Source organism: Sebastes fasciatus, chromosome 8 (assembly GCF_043250625.1).
Source record: "Sebastes fasciatus isolate fSebFas1 chromosome 8, fSebFas1.pri, whole genome shotgun sequence".
Taxonomy (NCBI): domain Eukaryota; kingdom Metazoa; phylum Chordata; class Actinopteri; order Perciformes; family Sebastidae; genus Sebastes; species Sebastes fasciatus.
The window spans coordinates 11731721-11748681 of NC_133802.1; the positions used below are offsets into that span (position 1 = coordinate 11731721).

The 16961-nt window shown below is 40.4% G+C and overlaps 1 protein-coding gene across 2 annotated transcripts; it reads right to left on the bottom strand.

Moving 5' to 3' along the window:
* Positions 1 to 6954: 6954 nt before the first annotated feature.
* r3hdml (R3H domain containing-like) lies at positions 6955 to 14033 on the bottom strand. Of its 2 annotated transcripts, XM_074643346.1 has the most exons (8): positions 13889 to 14033; positions 13306 to 13608; positions 12589 to 12778; positions 10539 to 10865; positions 8982 to 9100; positions 8717 to 8819; positions 7569 to 7684; positions 6955 to 7108 (listed from the first exon to the last, which is right to left on the bottom strand). In XM_074643346.1, exons 3-8 carry the CDS (start codon positions 12592 to 12594, stop codon positions 6976 to 6978), a joined length of 804 nt encoding a protein of 267 aa, XP_074499447.1. In that variant the 5' UTR covers positions 12595 to 12778; positions 13306 to 13608; positions 13889 to 14033; the 3' UTR covers positions 6955 to 6975. The 2 variants fall into 2 exon arrangements, with proteins under 2 accessions (XP_074499447.1, XP_074499446.1); XM_074643345.1 differs by having other exon boundaries at positions 12589 to 13608; positions 13921 to 14024.
* Between the last annotated feature and the right edge of the window lie 2928 nt (positions 14034 to 16961).

Genomic DNA, 16961 nt, shown 5'->3' on the forward strand with positions numbered 1-16961 from the left:
GCTCTGTCCAGAGGTAACAAAAACCTCTAAAACTCACTAATTAACATGTTACCACTCTTTGTTTAATCGCTACAAAAAAAAATTGAAAAACTGACAAGTTGTGCTTTTATGGGGGGTTATGCACTGGACTATTTCTTGTCATGACTTCAGGAAAAAAAGACAATGTTGTTCAGTTTTTGAACAGATTAAAGGAACAGTGTGTAGCATTTAGGGGGATCTGTTTGCACAAATTGAATATAATATTAATGTTGTGTATAATCACCTGAAAATAATAATCTTGTTTCCTCTACCTTAGCATGAGCCGTTTATATCTCCATATGGAGCAGGTCCTCTTCACGGAGCCAGCCGACATGTTTCTACAGTAGCCCGGAACGAACAAAGAGGGCCATTCGCGTTTTCCAGTTTTTGCGTCGGACACCTTATTTCTCCTACACGCTTGGCACACGGAGGAAGTTTCAGTTGGTTGTGTCATAGACCGGCTCCTAGGCCATGACAAATACGGGAAAGGACGCAGTGATTGATTGTAAATTAAAGATATTTATTACAAATAAATTAAGAATATACAGAAATAACTACAAATGTGGAGTGTGTCAGTCAGTAACATCAGTAATGTAGATGTGGATGTGTGATGTGTTGTGAGTGGAAACTAAAGAAAAGTCAAACAAAGGCAGCCCGGCAGGTTCTGACAGGTATGAGTCCAGGTGAAGGAAAAGAGGGCAGAGCAGCACTTGATTGGGGCTTTTATAATCAGGACGCGCCAGCATCAGGTGCTCTGCATCAGGCATCCTCTCCCGTGATACCTTCAAGGACACAGGGAAAGAATGAATGGCCAAATCCACACTGGCATCTCAGTAGTGAGGCAGGGGCCGTCACACCACCCCCCTTAAAGTCGGTGTCCCAAGGGAACACCGGCATACTTTAAACCCATCCTACAAGAACATATACCACTACTCAAAAGGACTAACTAACAAACAAAAGGCAAACAAAAACAAATAACAGAAATAATATACGACCTTTGCATCTCCAACATCGATATCATGCTCCGCCCAGTCAGTTTGTGAAGGAATGTCGCCAAACAAACATGGATACTTTCGTACCAACTCTGACAACTGCTCACGTTTCGACTCCGACAAATGAGCCAGCAACTTGTCCAAATTACAAAGTGATTCTGAGTTTTTCAACCTTCCATACAGCAGACTATCGTCAGGTTCTGGCACTCCATCTCCCTCATGCACCGAACCCTCCGAAGTCACAGTAAGAGCTGGATGCACACCATCTTTCACCTCCTGATCTAGGTCTGTGTCAATTTCACGCCTATAGTATGGTTTCAGGAGATTCACATGGCAAAGACGTTTGGTTTTCTTCCGCTCTGGTGTTGCTATGATATAATTCAAGTCAGACCTTTTCTCTGTGACGGTGTATGGACCTGTGTACTTAGCCTGAAATGGTGAACCAATAATAGGCATAAGTGACAAAACCTGGTCTCCTGGATTGAACTCATGTCGCTCTGTACGACGGTCATACAGCTTCTTCATCTTACCTTGAGACACGCACAACTTTTCCTGTGCCATACTACCAGCAACAAACAAACGATGTCTAAATCCATTGACATAGTCAACTAGGCTCCTTGGCGGCTCAGTGTCAACACAGCCATCTTTCAACACTGACAAGGGCCCACGCACAGAATGTCCAAAGACCAACTCATTAGGGCTGAAGCCTGTACTTTCCTGTACAGCCTCCCTTGCAGCCAACATCAGCCATGGAAGCCCCTCCTCCCAGTCTCTATCTAGCTCCGTACAATATGCACGTAGAAGAGACTTAAGAGTCTGGTGGAACCTTTCCAAGGCCCCCTGGCTTTGCGCATGATAGGCCGATGATTGGTTCTGTTTAATGCGCAACATCTTCAACACTTGCCCAAATAAATGAGACGAAAAATTTGACCCTTGGTCACTCTGGATCACCTTAGGGATACCAAAAGGCCTTAACCACAGCCTTGGTCGTAATCGACCTCAAAGGATAGGCAGCTGGATACCTGGTGGTCTGACACATTACCGTGAGCAGATATTTACAACCGGACTTGGAACACGGCAACGGACCCACACAGTCCACAATGAGATGTGTAAAGGGTTCACTCAAAGCTGGGATAGGCTGCAGTGGTGCAGGCTTGATCCTCTGATTAGGTTTTCCAGTTAACTGGCACACATGGCAGGTTTTAATGTATGCGGCCACATCCCTTTTGACCCGTGGCCAAAAGTAATGTTTCAAGATGTTCAAGTATGTTTTCCGGACACCAAAATGTCCACACTCGTCATGTGCCACTTTCAAAACAAGGGAACGAAACTTAGTTGGCACCACCATCTGGAAAACATAATTTTTCACACCATCCTCATCAACAGGAACCCATTTTCTGAACAACAACTCATTACATAAGAAGTATCCATTTGTAGCACTATTTATCTCAGAGCCAGGCAAAACACATTCAAATATGTCTTTCAAAGAAGAATCGCTACGTTGCTCCTTTAACACCTCACAGTGTGACAGCGACACCGGAAGCTCAGACAGAGATGGGACCTCCAAAAGTACATCATCACTGTTGATGTCAGATGACATGTCAGGGTCTACTTTGCTCATAGCACGTGTAATCACACAGGATGAAAAGACTTCTGGTAACACCCTGGAGCTCTCGTCAGACACAGACTCAGTTGGACAAGATGTAACCACAGGTGCGGGATGAGAATCGGTCCAAACTCGGCTACCAGCCAAGCCGTTGCCCAAAATAAAATGGACACCATCAATAGGCAACGCTGGACGCACACCAACAGCTACCTCGCCATTAACCAGCTCACAGCTGAGAACCATCCTGTGCAAAGGAACAGGGAGAATTTTCAATCCCATCCCACGACTGAGAACACTGTCACCAGTATCAGACTCCTCAGACAGAGGCAAAACAGAGTCAACAATGTATGAATCATAGGCACCTGTATCCCTCAAAATCTTTATTGGGACTTTCACATCACTGTCTACCAGTGACACGAACCCATCTCGTATGAAGGGAACATAGGCTGCCAAAACATCCACTTCACAAGAGTGAGAAGTTAGCAACTCAGCAGCACAGCAGTTTTTAACAGGAGCAGCAAATGCAGCAGGTTTAACATAAGCTCTCATTCCCTTAGCTTTAACTTTTAGCAAAGGACAATCTGCCTTCCAATGTCCTTTCTCACGACAATAGTTACAGCCATCACTGCTGTTCAAGTTACCACCTGCTTTAAAGTCAGGTTTCGAAAAACCCACTCTCCTTGAACGCATCTCATATGAAACAGCATCAGAACCGATTCCTCTCCAACCAAAACCATCACGTGCCACAGAGCGTTCTTTGAAACTGCTCTTATGGAGCAACACATACTCATCAGCTGACACAGCAGCCTCAGCCGCAGTAGTGTTTCTCCGTTCTGTGATGTATGTCGCAATACGATCCGGAAGACAATTTTTAAACTGCTCCAAAATCATTAAGTCACACAGATCCTCAAAAGAGGTGACGTCAAGGGCGCTTAACCACCGCTTAAAGTGAGTTGACAGGTCTCTTGCCAACTCCACGTATGTTTGGCCATTTTTTCTCTCCCATGATCTAAAACGCTGGCGATAAGCCTCTGGCACAAGCTCATACACCTTAAGAACAGCAGATTTTATTTTATCATAGCTAGAGCTATCCTTAAGGCTCAATGATGAATAAGCCTCCTGCGCTTTCCCTGAGAGGACACACTGAAGCATAAGTGCACAGTCAGCCTCAGGCCAATTTCTAGCCTTAGCTACACGCTCGAACAGCAAGAAAAAGGTGTCTGGATCTTTCTCATTAAACCTCGGTAACAAGCGCAAGTTATTCACATCAAAACGATTCACAGAAGACCTGGGCACCTGTCCGCCCTCATTCTCACCAGACAACACGCCATCTTTGATCATAGACAAACGATATCCCTCCATATTTAATCTTTCCGTCTCTGATTGCTGACGGATTCGCTCTACTTCAATTTGCAATTCATGTTTCATTTTGTCATGTTCAAACTGCAACATCAAAATCTCCTTCTGTTGCTCAAAAGTTAGTCCTTGAGTCTGAAAGGACATAGCAGAAGGAATTGGAGAAGACTTCTCTTCATCTCCGGACATAATTCCTATTTCGATTAATTTTGATTTTATAGGCTCTTTAATATTTTCTTTCATACGCTTGTCTCCTACAACAACCACTGAATAATGGTCGGCAATCAAGAGCAACTGCTCTTTTGTGCAGGTATCCAGGGACTCCAGAGACGGAGCAGCAATGAACGCCTCAATCACAGACATTTACAAAGTCAAAAAGCCAACTGACAACTGAGCAAATCCACCGTTACGCACACAACCGCACCAGGCAGACACCACAATGTCTACTCTTGCGCTCAAAGAGGAATACTCCTCAACACGGTTTAGAGTTTCCCCGCTATCTAAAGAAAAACCCAGCTAACTAAGCTCATCCCTAGTCTTCATGCAGCTACTTGCGGTGGGTATTTATGCACTGAAGACCGCTGGCCCAGCAGAGCGACTAGCAAGCTAGCAACCCCCTGAAACCACGGATATGCTCCCGTGAAGCATGAAAGCTTCAACCACTTTTGCCACAGCACTACAAATAAATCAGCTCAACGAACCCAAAGGGAACGTCGCTACAGCCTACAAGGGAAAACTCTGCACCACTTTGCAACAATTACGCACAGAGCAACACGCAAGTGTCATCTGGGCCAGCTGATCTAAGCGCAAACAAAGACGGCGAAACAAACTCCTCTCTCCACAAAATCCAGGTAAGAAACAACTACAAATCCAAAGTCCTATAAAAGTCATTAAATTTACCCTGCAAAGCATCCCAAATACGTTGTCCTTTCCCTCAAACCAACATTCGCGCACACAAGGTACTAGGTAACAAAGGAACAAGCCGCGCGCCGCGGGCGCTCCAAACAAACTTTACGCACGCCAAATTCTCTGAAACACCCGAACAGGCGAAGATCAAACTTCTGCTGCAGACAGTTTTTACCGTTTTAACTGACCCAAATGGTCCAAACAAGTCACAAAGAGCGCAACTAATTACCAAAGTGCCCAAAAGCACAAAAACACTCATTACCAGATCTTATCAAAAAGTCGCGGCACAAACGGGAAAAAAGCTGGACGAGCCCCCAATTTGTCATAGACCGGCTCCTAGGCCATGACAAATACGGGAAAGGACGCAGTGATTGATTGTAAATTAAAGATATTTATTACAAATAAATTAAGAATATACAGAAATAACTACAAATGTGGAGTGTGTCAGTCAGTAACATCAGTAATGTAGATGTGGATGTGTGATGTGTTGTGAGTGGAAACTAAAGAAAAGTCAAACAAAGGCAGCCCGGCAGGTTCTGACAGGTATGAGTCCAGGTGAAGGAAAAGAGGGCAGAGCAGCACTTGATTGGGGCTTTTATAATCAGGACGCGCCAGCATCAGGTGCTCTGCATCAGGCATCCTCTCCCGTGATACCTTCAAGGACACAGGGAAAGAATGAATGGCCAAATCCACACTGGCATCTCAGTAGTGAGGCAGGGGCCGTCACAGTTGCAATCTGCAACCTCACCGCTAGATGCCGCTAAATCCTACACAATGGACCTTTAAACAAAATACACTAATTAGTGAGCTTCAGATATCCTGGTAAGAATTTTTTTTTACCTTGTCTTTATGTTTAGCAAAGCTAACAGTCTCCTGGCTGTAGCTTCATATTTACAGCATAGACATGAATGGTATCGATCATCTCATCTAACTCTCAGCAAGAAAGCCAATAGCGGTAAGCGTATTTCCAAAAATGTTGAACTATTTCTATAAGTAAGTGTCTGTACAAAATTATTGGTAGTCTTCAAGTTGTCATCACCAGTCAATGCCTCCACAGTGTTAAAAACAAAAGATGTAATTAAAGCCTAATAACCAGAACTGCACAAGAGTCAGCAGCCACTTCCAGCCAATCGCCATGGCTGAACAAATAATAAACGGTTATTGCAGTCAGTGAAGTGCTGAGCTTGAATGCATTTTACACTTTTGTTTGTGGGGAACTTTGTTTGCTGGGCGAAAATGGTTTCCATATCAAATATTTTACACATTTGCTGTTAGTGGCCGAGTGTGTCTAAATGTGTGTGTGTGTGTGTGTGTGTGTGTTTGTGTGTGTGTGTGTGTGTTTATGAATAGGCTGGGAGGCACAGCTGATTCCCTCATATTTCAGACCATAAAAGCTGCATTAGTCGCCTGTTTTATGGCACAGAACGTCTCTGAGGGGTAAATGGAGAGATGTAATGAGGTGAAATGCGGGACAGAAAATTTCCTGCAGCAGCAGTGAATAAACAGAAAGTAGTGAACGGCAGATTATTTACAGGGATATGCAGCGTCATCAGTTATTTATAACTTAATTAATGTTCAGTCAGGCAAACAGACAACTGTGAATTAAACATATTCACTGCAGGAATGACTTGACAGTTTTTGACACTGAACAAAGAAATCTATTCAATCAGGTTAGAAAGAGAATCAATGACACATCCAAGGTTATAGTAAATATAATCTGTACAACAAAAAGTGCTTAATTTTTGGTCAATGCCTCTCAAAAGTCACACAAATTCATCAATAACAAGAGCAAAAGCTCTCCATAGATGTCTTCAAGAAGTATAAAAAGTACTTTACCTAATGTAGAAAAAGACTTCCTTTGTTTTCAATATTATTTTGTTAGTGATCAACAGCAATGAAAATATAAACATTCATACCACTACATCAACTCGCCTGTGTGTGAAACATTCATTAATAAAGATTTACTTTGAACATAGTGGTAACTGGACAGCTGCATCATTTTCTATTTTGTTATGCAGCCTTTGTGTTGGTTAAAACTTGACTTTGCTTATGCCTTTTTTTTCTTCCATTAAAACATGTTTCAAACACTGTGTTGTGTTAATATCTTGTAAGTCTTTTGGGTTTTCTGTTTGGTGAGCACTGGTTTCTCCAGCAGGAGCCGCCGTAGCTGGACGGACAGACAGAACAAGGCTTCCCGCTCTTATAGGGAACCTCGCCCACCCAGTTTCCCCTGAAACACAAATGAACATAATATTAGCTGTAAGGCATTGTTATGCTTTTATTTTTTACAAGTTCTGGACCAATACCTATTAACCCTAAGAGACCCACATAGACCCCTTTTTGTCTTTTATAGGGGGGGACAGTGAGCCTTTAGCGGGAGATAGATTAACGGTCAATTTATTAAGAAATTTACACCACTATTGTAAAATACTCTTTTTGGGAAATACACTTATTCTTATTGGCAAGAGTTAGATGAAAAGAGCGCTACCACTTTCATATCTCTACGCTTAATATGAATCTACAGCCAGCTGCTGGTTAGCTTTGTTACCTTTGAACAGAAGCAGGCTAGCTCTCTCCCCCCCGTCTTTCAGTCTTCTAATTCTCGGCAAGAAAGTCAATTGTAAAAAGTGTAAAAGTGTGTGAAAGTGTATTTCCCAAGAAGTCAAACTGTTCATTTCAGCTCTTCTTACTTTATAGAGTAGTTGCAGACCAGCAGCGTTACTTCCCTCCATGTGCTCCCAAACACATACATGTTAGAGCACTTCCTGACAGCACATCCCACCCTATTGGTGCTCGCCCACACCATCTGAGAGGAAACACAAAACACATTTATTGACTTCTGCAGTACTTGTTTTTTGTTATGCACCAAAATACCAAGGTAAAGTAAATAAAAAATATCTAAAATTCAATATTTATGCTAAAAATTGAAAATTGTGAATTATTTTAGCTTCTCTATTTTTGAATAAAGAGCCGCTACACAAACAGTTGTACAGCCAACGAATGAGTAAACTGGGCTCAGTCGACAGCTCTTTGGTTGCCAATGGATTTGAGCAACGTAATATTTTATTTCAAACAATAAAAATATATCTGATCTGATGACGCGATAGTCCTGATATGCTTAAACCTCACAAACCCGATTCTATTCTGTTCCTCAAAACATATTTGTCCTACTAACTAGTTTTTGATGATTAAAATAAAACCCTGATACAGATAAATGATTGTCATCCTCTCCATGTCGCCAAACACACCTTGATGACCCGTGGCTTACACAAAAAACATCTCTTTGATTTAACAATTTGATGTCTTTTTATCTATCTATTTTAACAAAAAATCGCACAAGAATTTAATGAAATATACTTGTGAAAATATACATCTGGGATGAGAAAAAGTTGAAAAACCCTGCAGCTCTCACAAAGATTTCAGACAATTATCCCTTCCCCTCAGCAAGAGGAAATATCCCTCTCCCTTTTTTAACCCCCCTCCCTAATAATTTTCATACAGTTCCTAACTATAATGATCACAAGATTATTATAATGAAGTTTTTCACGAGTACCACCCTTTTTCCTAATATGTTTTGGGAGAAACAAACACTGATGGTCTTCCTTGTTTAGCTCAGTTCAACTCATCTGTCCATATTAATATAAATGTAATTTCTATGAGAGAGGGTGTATTTAATCATTACACTCTATCATAGTTACAACATCCTACAGGAGCAAAACCATGACTTTAGCCATATTTAATTGGGAACATGGAGTTTCTCTAAACTCTCTTTAAATGCACCAAATGAACAAATCCATCTCGGCCCGTATCTCAGTTCAGAAAAGAAAATCGACTATACCTGAGTGTAGTGAGAGCAAACTGATCCACTGCATCTGTTCGGGTAGGAGAAATGATGCCTCTCCTCGTACCAGGACCGGACCAGATCAGTGATGGACTGGTACCTGTCATATCCAACACACATTCAATCATTCACCTATACTACGAAATAGCTCTGTGTGAGTTGCTTTTATTAATATAACCTGTATTCAGTGTATATTAAAACCAGAGTGTATCAAGAGCTGCTTGTTTGTACAGAGATTTATAGTTTCACCTATGCACTATACCTTCCTGAGGTGACTGACAGGTTTTGGCCCATGTATCTCATGGCTTGTGTTGGACCGTGATCCCAAACGCATCGTGAAGCCCAAGAGTCCGCTGACTTAGCGAGTCCCTCATCCCAGAGCTGTAGAGCCATGACAGAGGGAGGTTAAGAGAGACAGGGGTTGTTCATTTCACTCTGTTATGTAAGGAAACCACAAAAGATTGAATCTGCTCTTTGCCTTAAACAAAACTACTAAAACATACATCTACTTCCTGCTGTCTTTTACGTTTTTTGTACAACAAAATAAGCCAGAACATGTTGTTTTGTGTACCCTTTAGTATAAAGGTAAGTTTGTTTTGATGCAGAATATATTTTAAGATTTGCAATATCAGGTGTGCAGTTTTTCACTTGAGATTGGCTGTACTTCCTCGTTGTTTGGGGTCCGATTCACTGCTGCATGTGTGAAAACAATAATAATACTTTTACAATGCTACACCTTTTCTTCTCTTAACTTATTAAAACCCACTATGTAGAAAATTATTGAAGCCCATTCCCATTGTCACAAACTAGGCTTTCACATTTGATGAAGGTCACAAAATATGGGAATTAAATATTTCATGTTTTATATGATAAGCACAAAAAAGTACAGTATATTCCCTTGGTCACCAAAAAAATAATTCACAAATAAAAACATGTACAGTATGTTATCCTACATAGTTACATTATGGGGTTTTACATTTTGGGTCAGTTAGACCCCAACGAGGTTATAAAACTCCACTAAAACAAATCCAACTAGACTTATTTGGGATTTGGGGTAAAAGTACATGTAACAATAACACAATACAACTAAAGCAATTCTCATAGAATTATAACAAGTCATGAAGAATAAAGGGGATGGATTTGTTTTCTCAGCTGTTAAAGAGAACATTAACGTAGTATCTCATGTTGAGTTTAATTTTTTTACTTTTATTTTTAAACATATTTTTACCTCGGCTTTACACTCTATGAAAGTATTTATACTACTGTACTGTATTTATCATTTTGTAAACCCAAACTACCATGTGACCCTGGAAGAAGTATTCAGATATTTTACTTGGGTAAAAGTACTACAGGGTCAAAATACTCAAAATTGTACTTAAGTACTTAAGTAAGTACAAAAGTATTAGCATCAAAATATACTTAAAGTACCAGAAGTGGAAATACTCAATGGCCGATTTAAGATTAATATATATTATTGGATTATAATTAGTGATGCATTAATTAATGTTTTCATCACTTTAATGTTGCAGCTGGTAAAGGCGGGGCTGAGTTTATTTACTTTACATACTGCTGGGTTAATTTATAATAATATATTATAATTATTTGATTGGTATTAATAATCTGAATTTAACTAAATTAACTAAAGCTTTAAAATAAATGTAGTGGGGTAGGAAGTAAGATATTTGCCTCAAAAATGTAGTGGAGTAGAAGTATAAAGTAGCATAACATGGAAATACTCAAGTTAAGTACAAGTATCTCAAAATTGTACTTAAGTACAGTACTTAGATACATTCCACCACTGGTCTGATTGGTTGCTCACCATGAACTCCATATTAGCTGCAGGGGGGAAGACCTCGGAGCGGACTCGGTTGTGGTAATCCAGCAGAGAGTTGATCTCTCTGGATGAAATGGCTCGTTTATGTCTGTTGACAGTTCCAGTGAGCATCCTGAAGTCTGACTGTGCTCCAGACCTGGTCATCTTTAGCAGCTCAGTGGAGCTCAACAGCACAGCAGCAGCTCCCATGTGAGGCATCGTCCACAGGGTGGCAGCCAACAACAGCTGAACACCAGCAGCACCCATCTGAGGCCGGTGGAGGAGGAGGAGGAGGAGGAGGAGGCTGCAGCTGCACCACCTCCCTGCACGACTCTGAGGACGAGACCAGTTTACATCATGATCAGACTGACGATGAAAGAATCTCAAAGGGGTTAAGAGTTTGATACTTACTCTTTGCTCATTTCAGCTAATTTTAGATGGAAAGTATTAAAACAGGTGGTTAATTGATTAAAAAAAAAAAACATCTTTCTGATCAATGCGATTTCCTTTAACCCTCTTCTGCATAAATTAAGTTTGTTTTTATGGATATTACACTCTATTCTTTTGGAAAATTGGGGTCCTCTGATAATGTATTAATCTAAGAATTGATCACCCACCTGTGGACCCTCAGCTGCTTTTGCTTGTGGCAACAGAGAGGAGCATCAAACTGAATTCACTCTGCATTTGCCTTTACTTGAGAAATACAATACATTTGTATGGTAAAATGTTTTTCTCTCCTATTCCTTACTCCACGTTGCAAAATGCTGTTTAAGCTGCAGTGGTGGAAGAAGTACACAGATCCTTTAATTTAGTAAATGAGTCAGTGAAGTCTGATGAGAGCGTTGAGAGTGAACCGAAACAGTAAAGTTATAAAAGGTCTGTAAAACCAAAACAATGAGCTGAAAAATGCTAAAATGCTCCATAAAGCTGAAGGGAAGCGTCAAGAGTCTGGTGAAAATTCTCAATTTTCTGTAGATACATCACTACATGTAAACTAAAGGCTGTCAAAGTTAACGTGATAACACGTTAACGCAAATTCATTTTAACTTCTTTAACGCAACTTGCGATTTTTAGGTTGTAGTGGGCTCAGTTTTAACGCTAGTTAAGTGAAGATACTGATATCATATGAAACTAGAACCTAAGGAATCCATTGGTACCAACCATTTCATACCTACTTGTTGCAAAGGAGGCTAAATAACGCTCCAAACTTGCGCTAAATTTTGGGGAGGAAAAACTGTCATGGCCATTTTCACTGGGGTCACTTGACCTCTGATCTCAAGATATCTGAATAAAAATAGGTTCTTTAACCCGATTAACTATGGACAATTGTGTGATCAAATATTTGAATCAATTGACAGCCCTAGTGCAAACCCTTTTCCCATTATTCATTGTCATCCTATCCATTATTATTAAACATAATATTAACTCTTCTTTAAAGTTTTATGCATGATTGTATTTTTGTTTACAACTACTTTTCTTGATTTAAAGATGTTTATCAAATACCCCTTTTCTAGCACTGTAACACATGTATCTCTACTCATTAGAAACACGTCCTCAGATATTACAATGTGTAAAAATGTAAATATTTATGAATGGGAGAATATGAGGGTCAGCGATGCAGTTGAGGGTTAAAAATGTGTTCTCTTAACAGGTTTGATGGCATGATTTCCATTTCCCACTGGGATTAATTAAGTACTCTATCTATGATGCAAAACATGGAAACTGGTATTTGTGTTATGTTATTTACAAAACAATGAAAAGAACCTAAATCTCCAACGTAATCAGTATTTAAGTATTGCTGCAAAACTCTGAAGAGTTCCTCTGAAAAACAGATAACGGCCATTCTTAAAATGAATAAACAAGTTTGATTGATATTCCCTAGGAGTGCACAAAAAAATGCAGATTAACCGTTATAAATTAAAAACACATGATGAAGAGAATTTAACATGGAGTCACAATCTCCTAGAAAAACATGCAACATGTGTAATCAATCAGTAATATTGTCATCAGCGAGCACATTTGAGACATAAAAGGAGAAAAAAGCCGAGTCTTATACCTTCATCGGTGGATCCTTTCACAGAGCAGAGAGAGACGAGTAGATCCTCACTAGAATATGAGCCTTTGCAAACAAGCCAGTTTGTCATGTGTGGAAGAGTTTTACGCTCCTGTTCTTCTTCTTCTTCTTCTTCCCTAAACTTACAGTCTGTCTCTCCACCGGAGAGAAAATCACAACCACAGGAAATTCCCTTTCAAAAGAGAAGTCATGAGATATTTTACTGGTCATTGGTTAGAGGTTCAACATCATGTCTGATTTGTTTTATGAAAGAAATCTGTAACACTTTACTTAACGCCCCTATTTATCATTTATAAGCACTTTATCAAGATATAATAATGTGGTTAGAACACATTACATTATGATGTGTATACCGTAGGAAAAAAGGACAATTTAATTGTTTAGTAATGTACAGTATTTAACATTTAATATAAAGACATATTTTATATAATTACATCTGTGTTATATTGTTCAAGGCTCAGCTTCATTGTCATTATACAATACAGGACTGCATAATGAAATGCAGCTGTAGCCTCCTTCACACTACACAAACAGAAAATGTATAAATACATATATAGTATACTATATATTTATATATTAGTATGTAACATGCAGCTGTAGAGTCAGTTCACCAGCCTGCAGACTAAAACATATAACAAAAGCATAACAAAATGCCTGTCAAGCTAACTAGATCAACCACTTGGGCTACCTTGGATTTACGTGTTCTCTGCTTCCTCCTCGTTGGTCGACGATGAAATTCAGAAATTCGCAAGTTGAAATCGACGCGACACGACGAACAATGATTGAAAAGTTTGAAAGTTTTAGTGTTTGTTGTTTTGAGCACACAAAGGAAACCGCACACACATTCATCACAAACACGCTTGAGTGACGTACCTTAGCCGGGCTTCGGACCCAGGGCCTCTACGTCGCCGGTCGGAGTCCCTAACCACTGGACCAACATCCAGCGCCAATAAACACAAAGAACCATCGGATTGAAGCTGCAGAAACTTCATCTTCATCAACCTGCAGAGAAACAAAGTTTCAGACTTCACACTGAAACAGATTCACACTGACAAACTGACAAAGTCTTATTCTTCTCTGTGTGAGACTCAGTTCATGCCACAGAGTCCTGACAGCTCAGCTGGAAGAAGACGTAAAACTCCAGCAACACTTGTAGTACACAGAACAACTTTATTGTTTCAGCTTGTGTGCCTTCATTCAGGTTCATCCACAAGCTGAAATGCATTGATCTAACAATAAAGTTGTTCTCTAGCCTGTACTATATGTGTAGCTGGAGTTTTACCTCTTCAGACTTGTTTCCCTTCTCCAATGCACCTCAGTAGAATGTGAAGTTGTGCTGAAAACTAATGTGACTTCTACAATAGCTCAGCTAGTAAAGCTAGAGCTAAACAGTCTGAAGGTTGTGTGTTCAAATCCCACCAAGACTGTTTGTGTTTTCCTTCCCTCAGAGGACTGTTTCTTAAACGTGTCTCTTATTGTGAAATGCCTGTCTGGAGTTAACCTCACAAACTGAACCAGGATCAGTCTGTTTTATAAAAACACTCAGCTGATCAGAGCCTGAATTCATCAAAACGTCTCAGAAGAGGAAATCAGTCCGAAATGGGCAAAAGTTCTCGGAGTGACATGTTTGTTGACAAAGAGCAAAAACACTTCATCAACTTTCCTAACATGTGAAGTGACTCATATCTGCACGTCTCAGAGTTGCAGAGGATATTTATCCTGTCAGGTTTAGGTCACACTGATGAGATTATTCAAAGATCTTTTGGACAAAAAGCTGAATAATCCCTCAAATTCTTCAATAAGGAAATAGGTCAAATCAACCTGAATGAACAAAGTAGCGCTCTCAGAGTTTTTGTGTGTCACCTGATCGCTCAGGTAAGCTCTCTGAAGTCGACCCTTCAAAGGTTTGCAGCAGACTTCCACAGAGGCTCAGCAGAGGGCTGTCAGACTTTGGGACTTTGTGTCTAAAATGCACAGAGGGCTCCATCAAAGAGGCTGTGAGGGCCTCTGGCACACAGAAGTTCAACAACACTTCAGGTTCACTGAAAACCCGGGGTCACATCTTGTCGTTGGTCTTTGAGCTTGACCGGTTTGCTTTTCCACTCGTCTGAAATACTACATCACTGTCCACAACTGACCGTTAACATAAAGTGCTTCTTATTTTCATCTTTGTTTAGCTTTCTGTATCTTTTTTTATTATTAATAGAATTAATTTAAAAATATATATTTTATTATCATTATGAGTTTTTAACAAGTTTCACCATCTTGATTTAGTAAGCTATCCTTACAGTCATAAATGAACCATTGTACTTGTAGGATCAGACATTTAAATTTAGCAGTGGCCACATGCATGTCAGTTCTGTCACATAGTTAATATTTCTATCATCGCACATCAAAGAGGGGAGAAATGTTAAGCAGCAATATAAAATAGATCCGTCAAACTGGTGAAGCTGTGTAGACAGAATGACAGATGGAGGAGCGAGTGTAGTAACTGCGCTGGTGGAAGAAACATCTTGCAAAATTTCTGCTGGATAATATGAAAGTCTTGAAGGAAAGGAAAAGGTCAAGCAGTGCTGCCAGAAAGTAAATGTTTGAGTGAGTGAGCTGTTTCCCACTGACGCAGAAAGAAAATGTGAATTGTTCCATACAGAATTGCCACTGGGATAAACTTTCAACTAAGCACTAATCTCAGCTGAGAATGATGGGGATGTCATTTGTTTTGCAGGTATGACTAAAAGTACTGACACATAATGGCGCTAGATGGAAAGTTAAGGGATCACCTAACACCTTACAATTCATCCTGAAGGGGACATGAATATCTGAACTAAATTTCACGACAATCCATCCTGAAGTTGTCGAGACATTTCACTCAAATCCACACATGTGGTTCTGGGTAAATGCCATCGTGAGTGAAAGAGCCGATGATATAATTCACAGCTTTAGGTTCTTTTTCTTAAACACAGTCAGAAGAATTGCAATAATTTAATGTCCTATTCTGAATGCTAAAACTCAAAACAGTTTCCAGGTGGTAACAGAGGATATTTAACTTCTGCAGGACAGTCTGAAATGGGTCAGACCGGGGAGAAGATGATCCTCTGGCTCGACCAGACCAAATGCTTTTCCCACAGACCCTCCCTCACTGTCACAGTATTACATCATCCGTCTGGACGTTCCAGACGCTAAGGGCGCTCGCATACAAAAGCTCACTGTGACCTTGTCGTGTGTGAAAGGTGAAGAGGAGAACTCAGTGGCCTCCTGTGTTTACCCGAGAGGGAACGTAAAACAAACCTTGTACCGACTGTATTTGAGGTCCCTGAGCTGCAGTTTTTCAGGAGTCAGCTGGGCCTTTCAGCTGAGTAACAGCAGCTGGTGCCTCTCACAGGGTTGTGCCACAATACTTTAACAGCAGCACTTGGCTACACCTGAATTACTGCCCTTTGAATTAGAAGCCAGTGTTTCTGAAAGAGACAACTTTACTGTTTTGATTCACTGTCACCACTCTTGTCGATGCTTTCCAGCAGCAACAGACAGATGTTTTAAGCAAAGAAGCTGTGATAAACCAAATGTATACTACCTGCTTAGCACCAAACAGCAGACAGACATAGTTAGCGACTAGCTGGTGAACATAGTAGAGCATTTAGCAGCTAAAGAGTCAGATAGTTCCCTCAGGAGGCTGGTGGAGACCAAAACACAGCTAAAAGGAGAGTGAATATCATGTGCAATACTACTTTTTACATTCTGGTGTGCAATATCACTGTTCATTGTGTGCAATATTAATGTCCAACATGTGCAATATTACTTATTTTTCTGTTGGTTAGCTTACTTCACCTTTTTTATTTTACTTATCTAATCTTATTGACTGATTTTACTAAATGTATCTTACTTAATTGTTATTCTATTAGGCACTGGTGCTAGAAATAGTACTTTTTATTTTAAACACTTGAGCTTGTAATTTTGTTGTATTTTTGAGCAATGGTTCTCTATGTGATATTCAGAGTATTAATATAGCAAACAACTATCTGCTATGTAAAGATATAGTGGAGTAATGTCTACCTGACCAGAGAATGAAGTCGCTCTCCCTCTTTGTGTGTTTGTATTCCAAGCTTCTTCATGCTTTGTTGCCAATGCCAGGCTGCCCATGTGCTCTTCAGTGAATGTCCCAGAGCTAGCCCCACTGGCTAGCTCACGGCCGCCGCTCTGCACGGCTCTCAGATAATGCCTTCCCGACCGACAGAACCATTGCGGAAGCGTAGCACCCACCCTCTGGTTCCCCTTCAGGTTAACACTGTTAGCTCTGTCAGCAGTGTAGCCGTTGTTTTCACTGTTAGCGCTGTTAGCACATATGTTAACACATG

Excerpts from the sequence above, each read along its gene's own strand:
- r3hdml (XM_074643346.1), bottom strand. Across the intron at positions 9,101-10,538 it reads CAGCTAATATGGAGTTCATG|CTCTGGGATGAGGGACTCGC; the intron begins GTGAGCAACCAA and ends ATGGCTCTACAG. Across the intron at positions 7,109-7,568 it reads GTCTGCAACTACTCTATAAA|GGGAAACTGGGTGGGCGAGG; the intron begins GTAAGAAGAGCT and ends TTTGTGTTTCAG.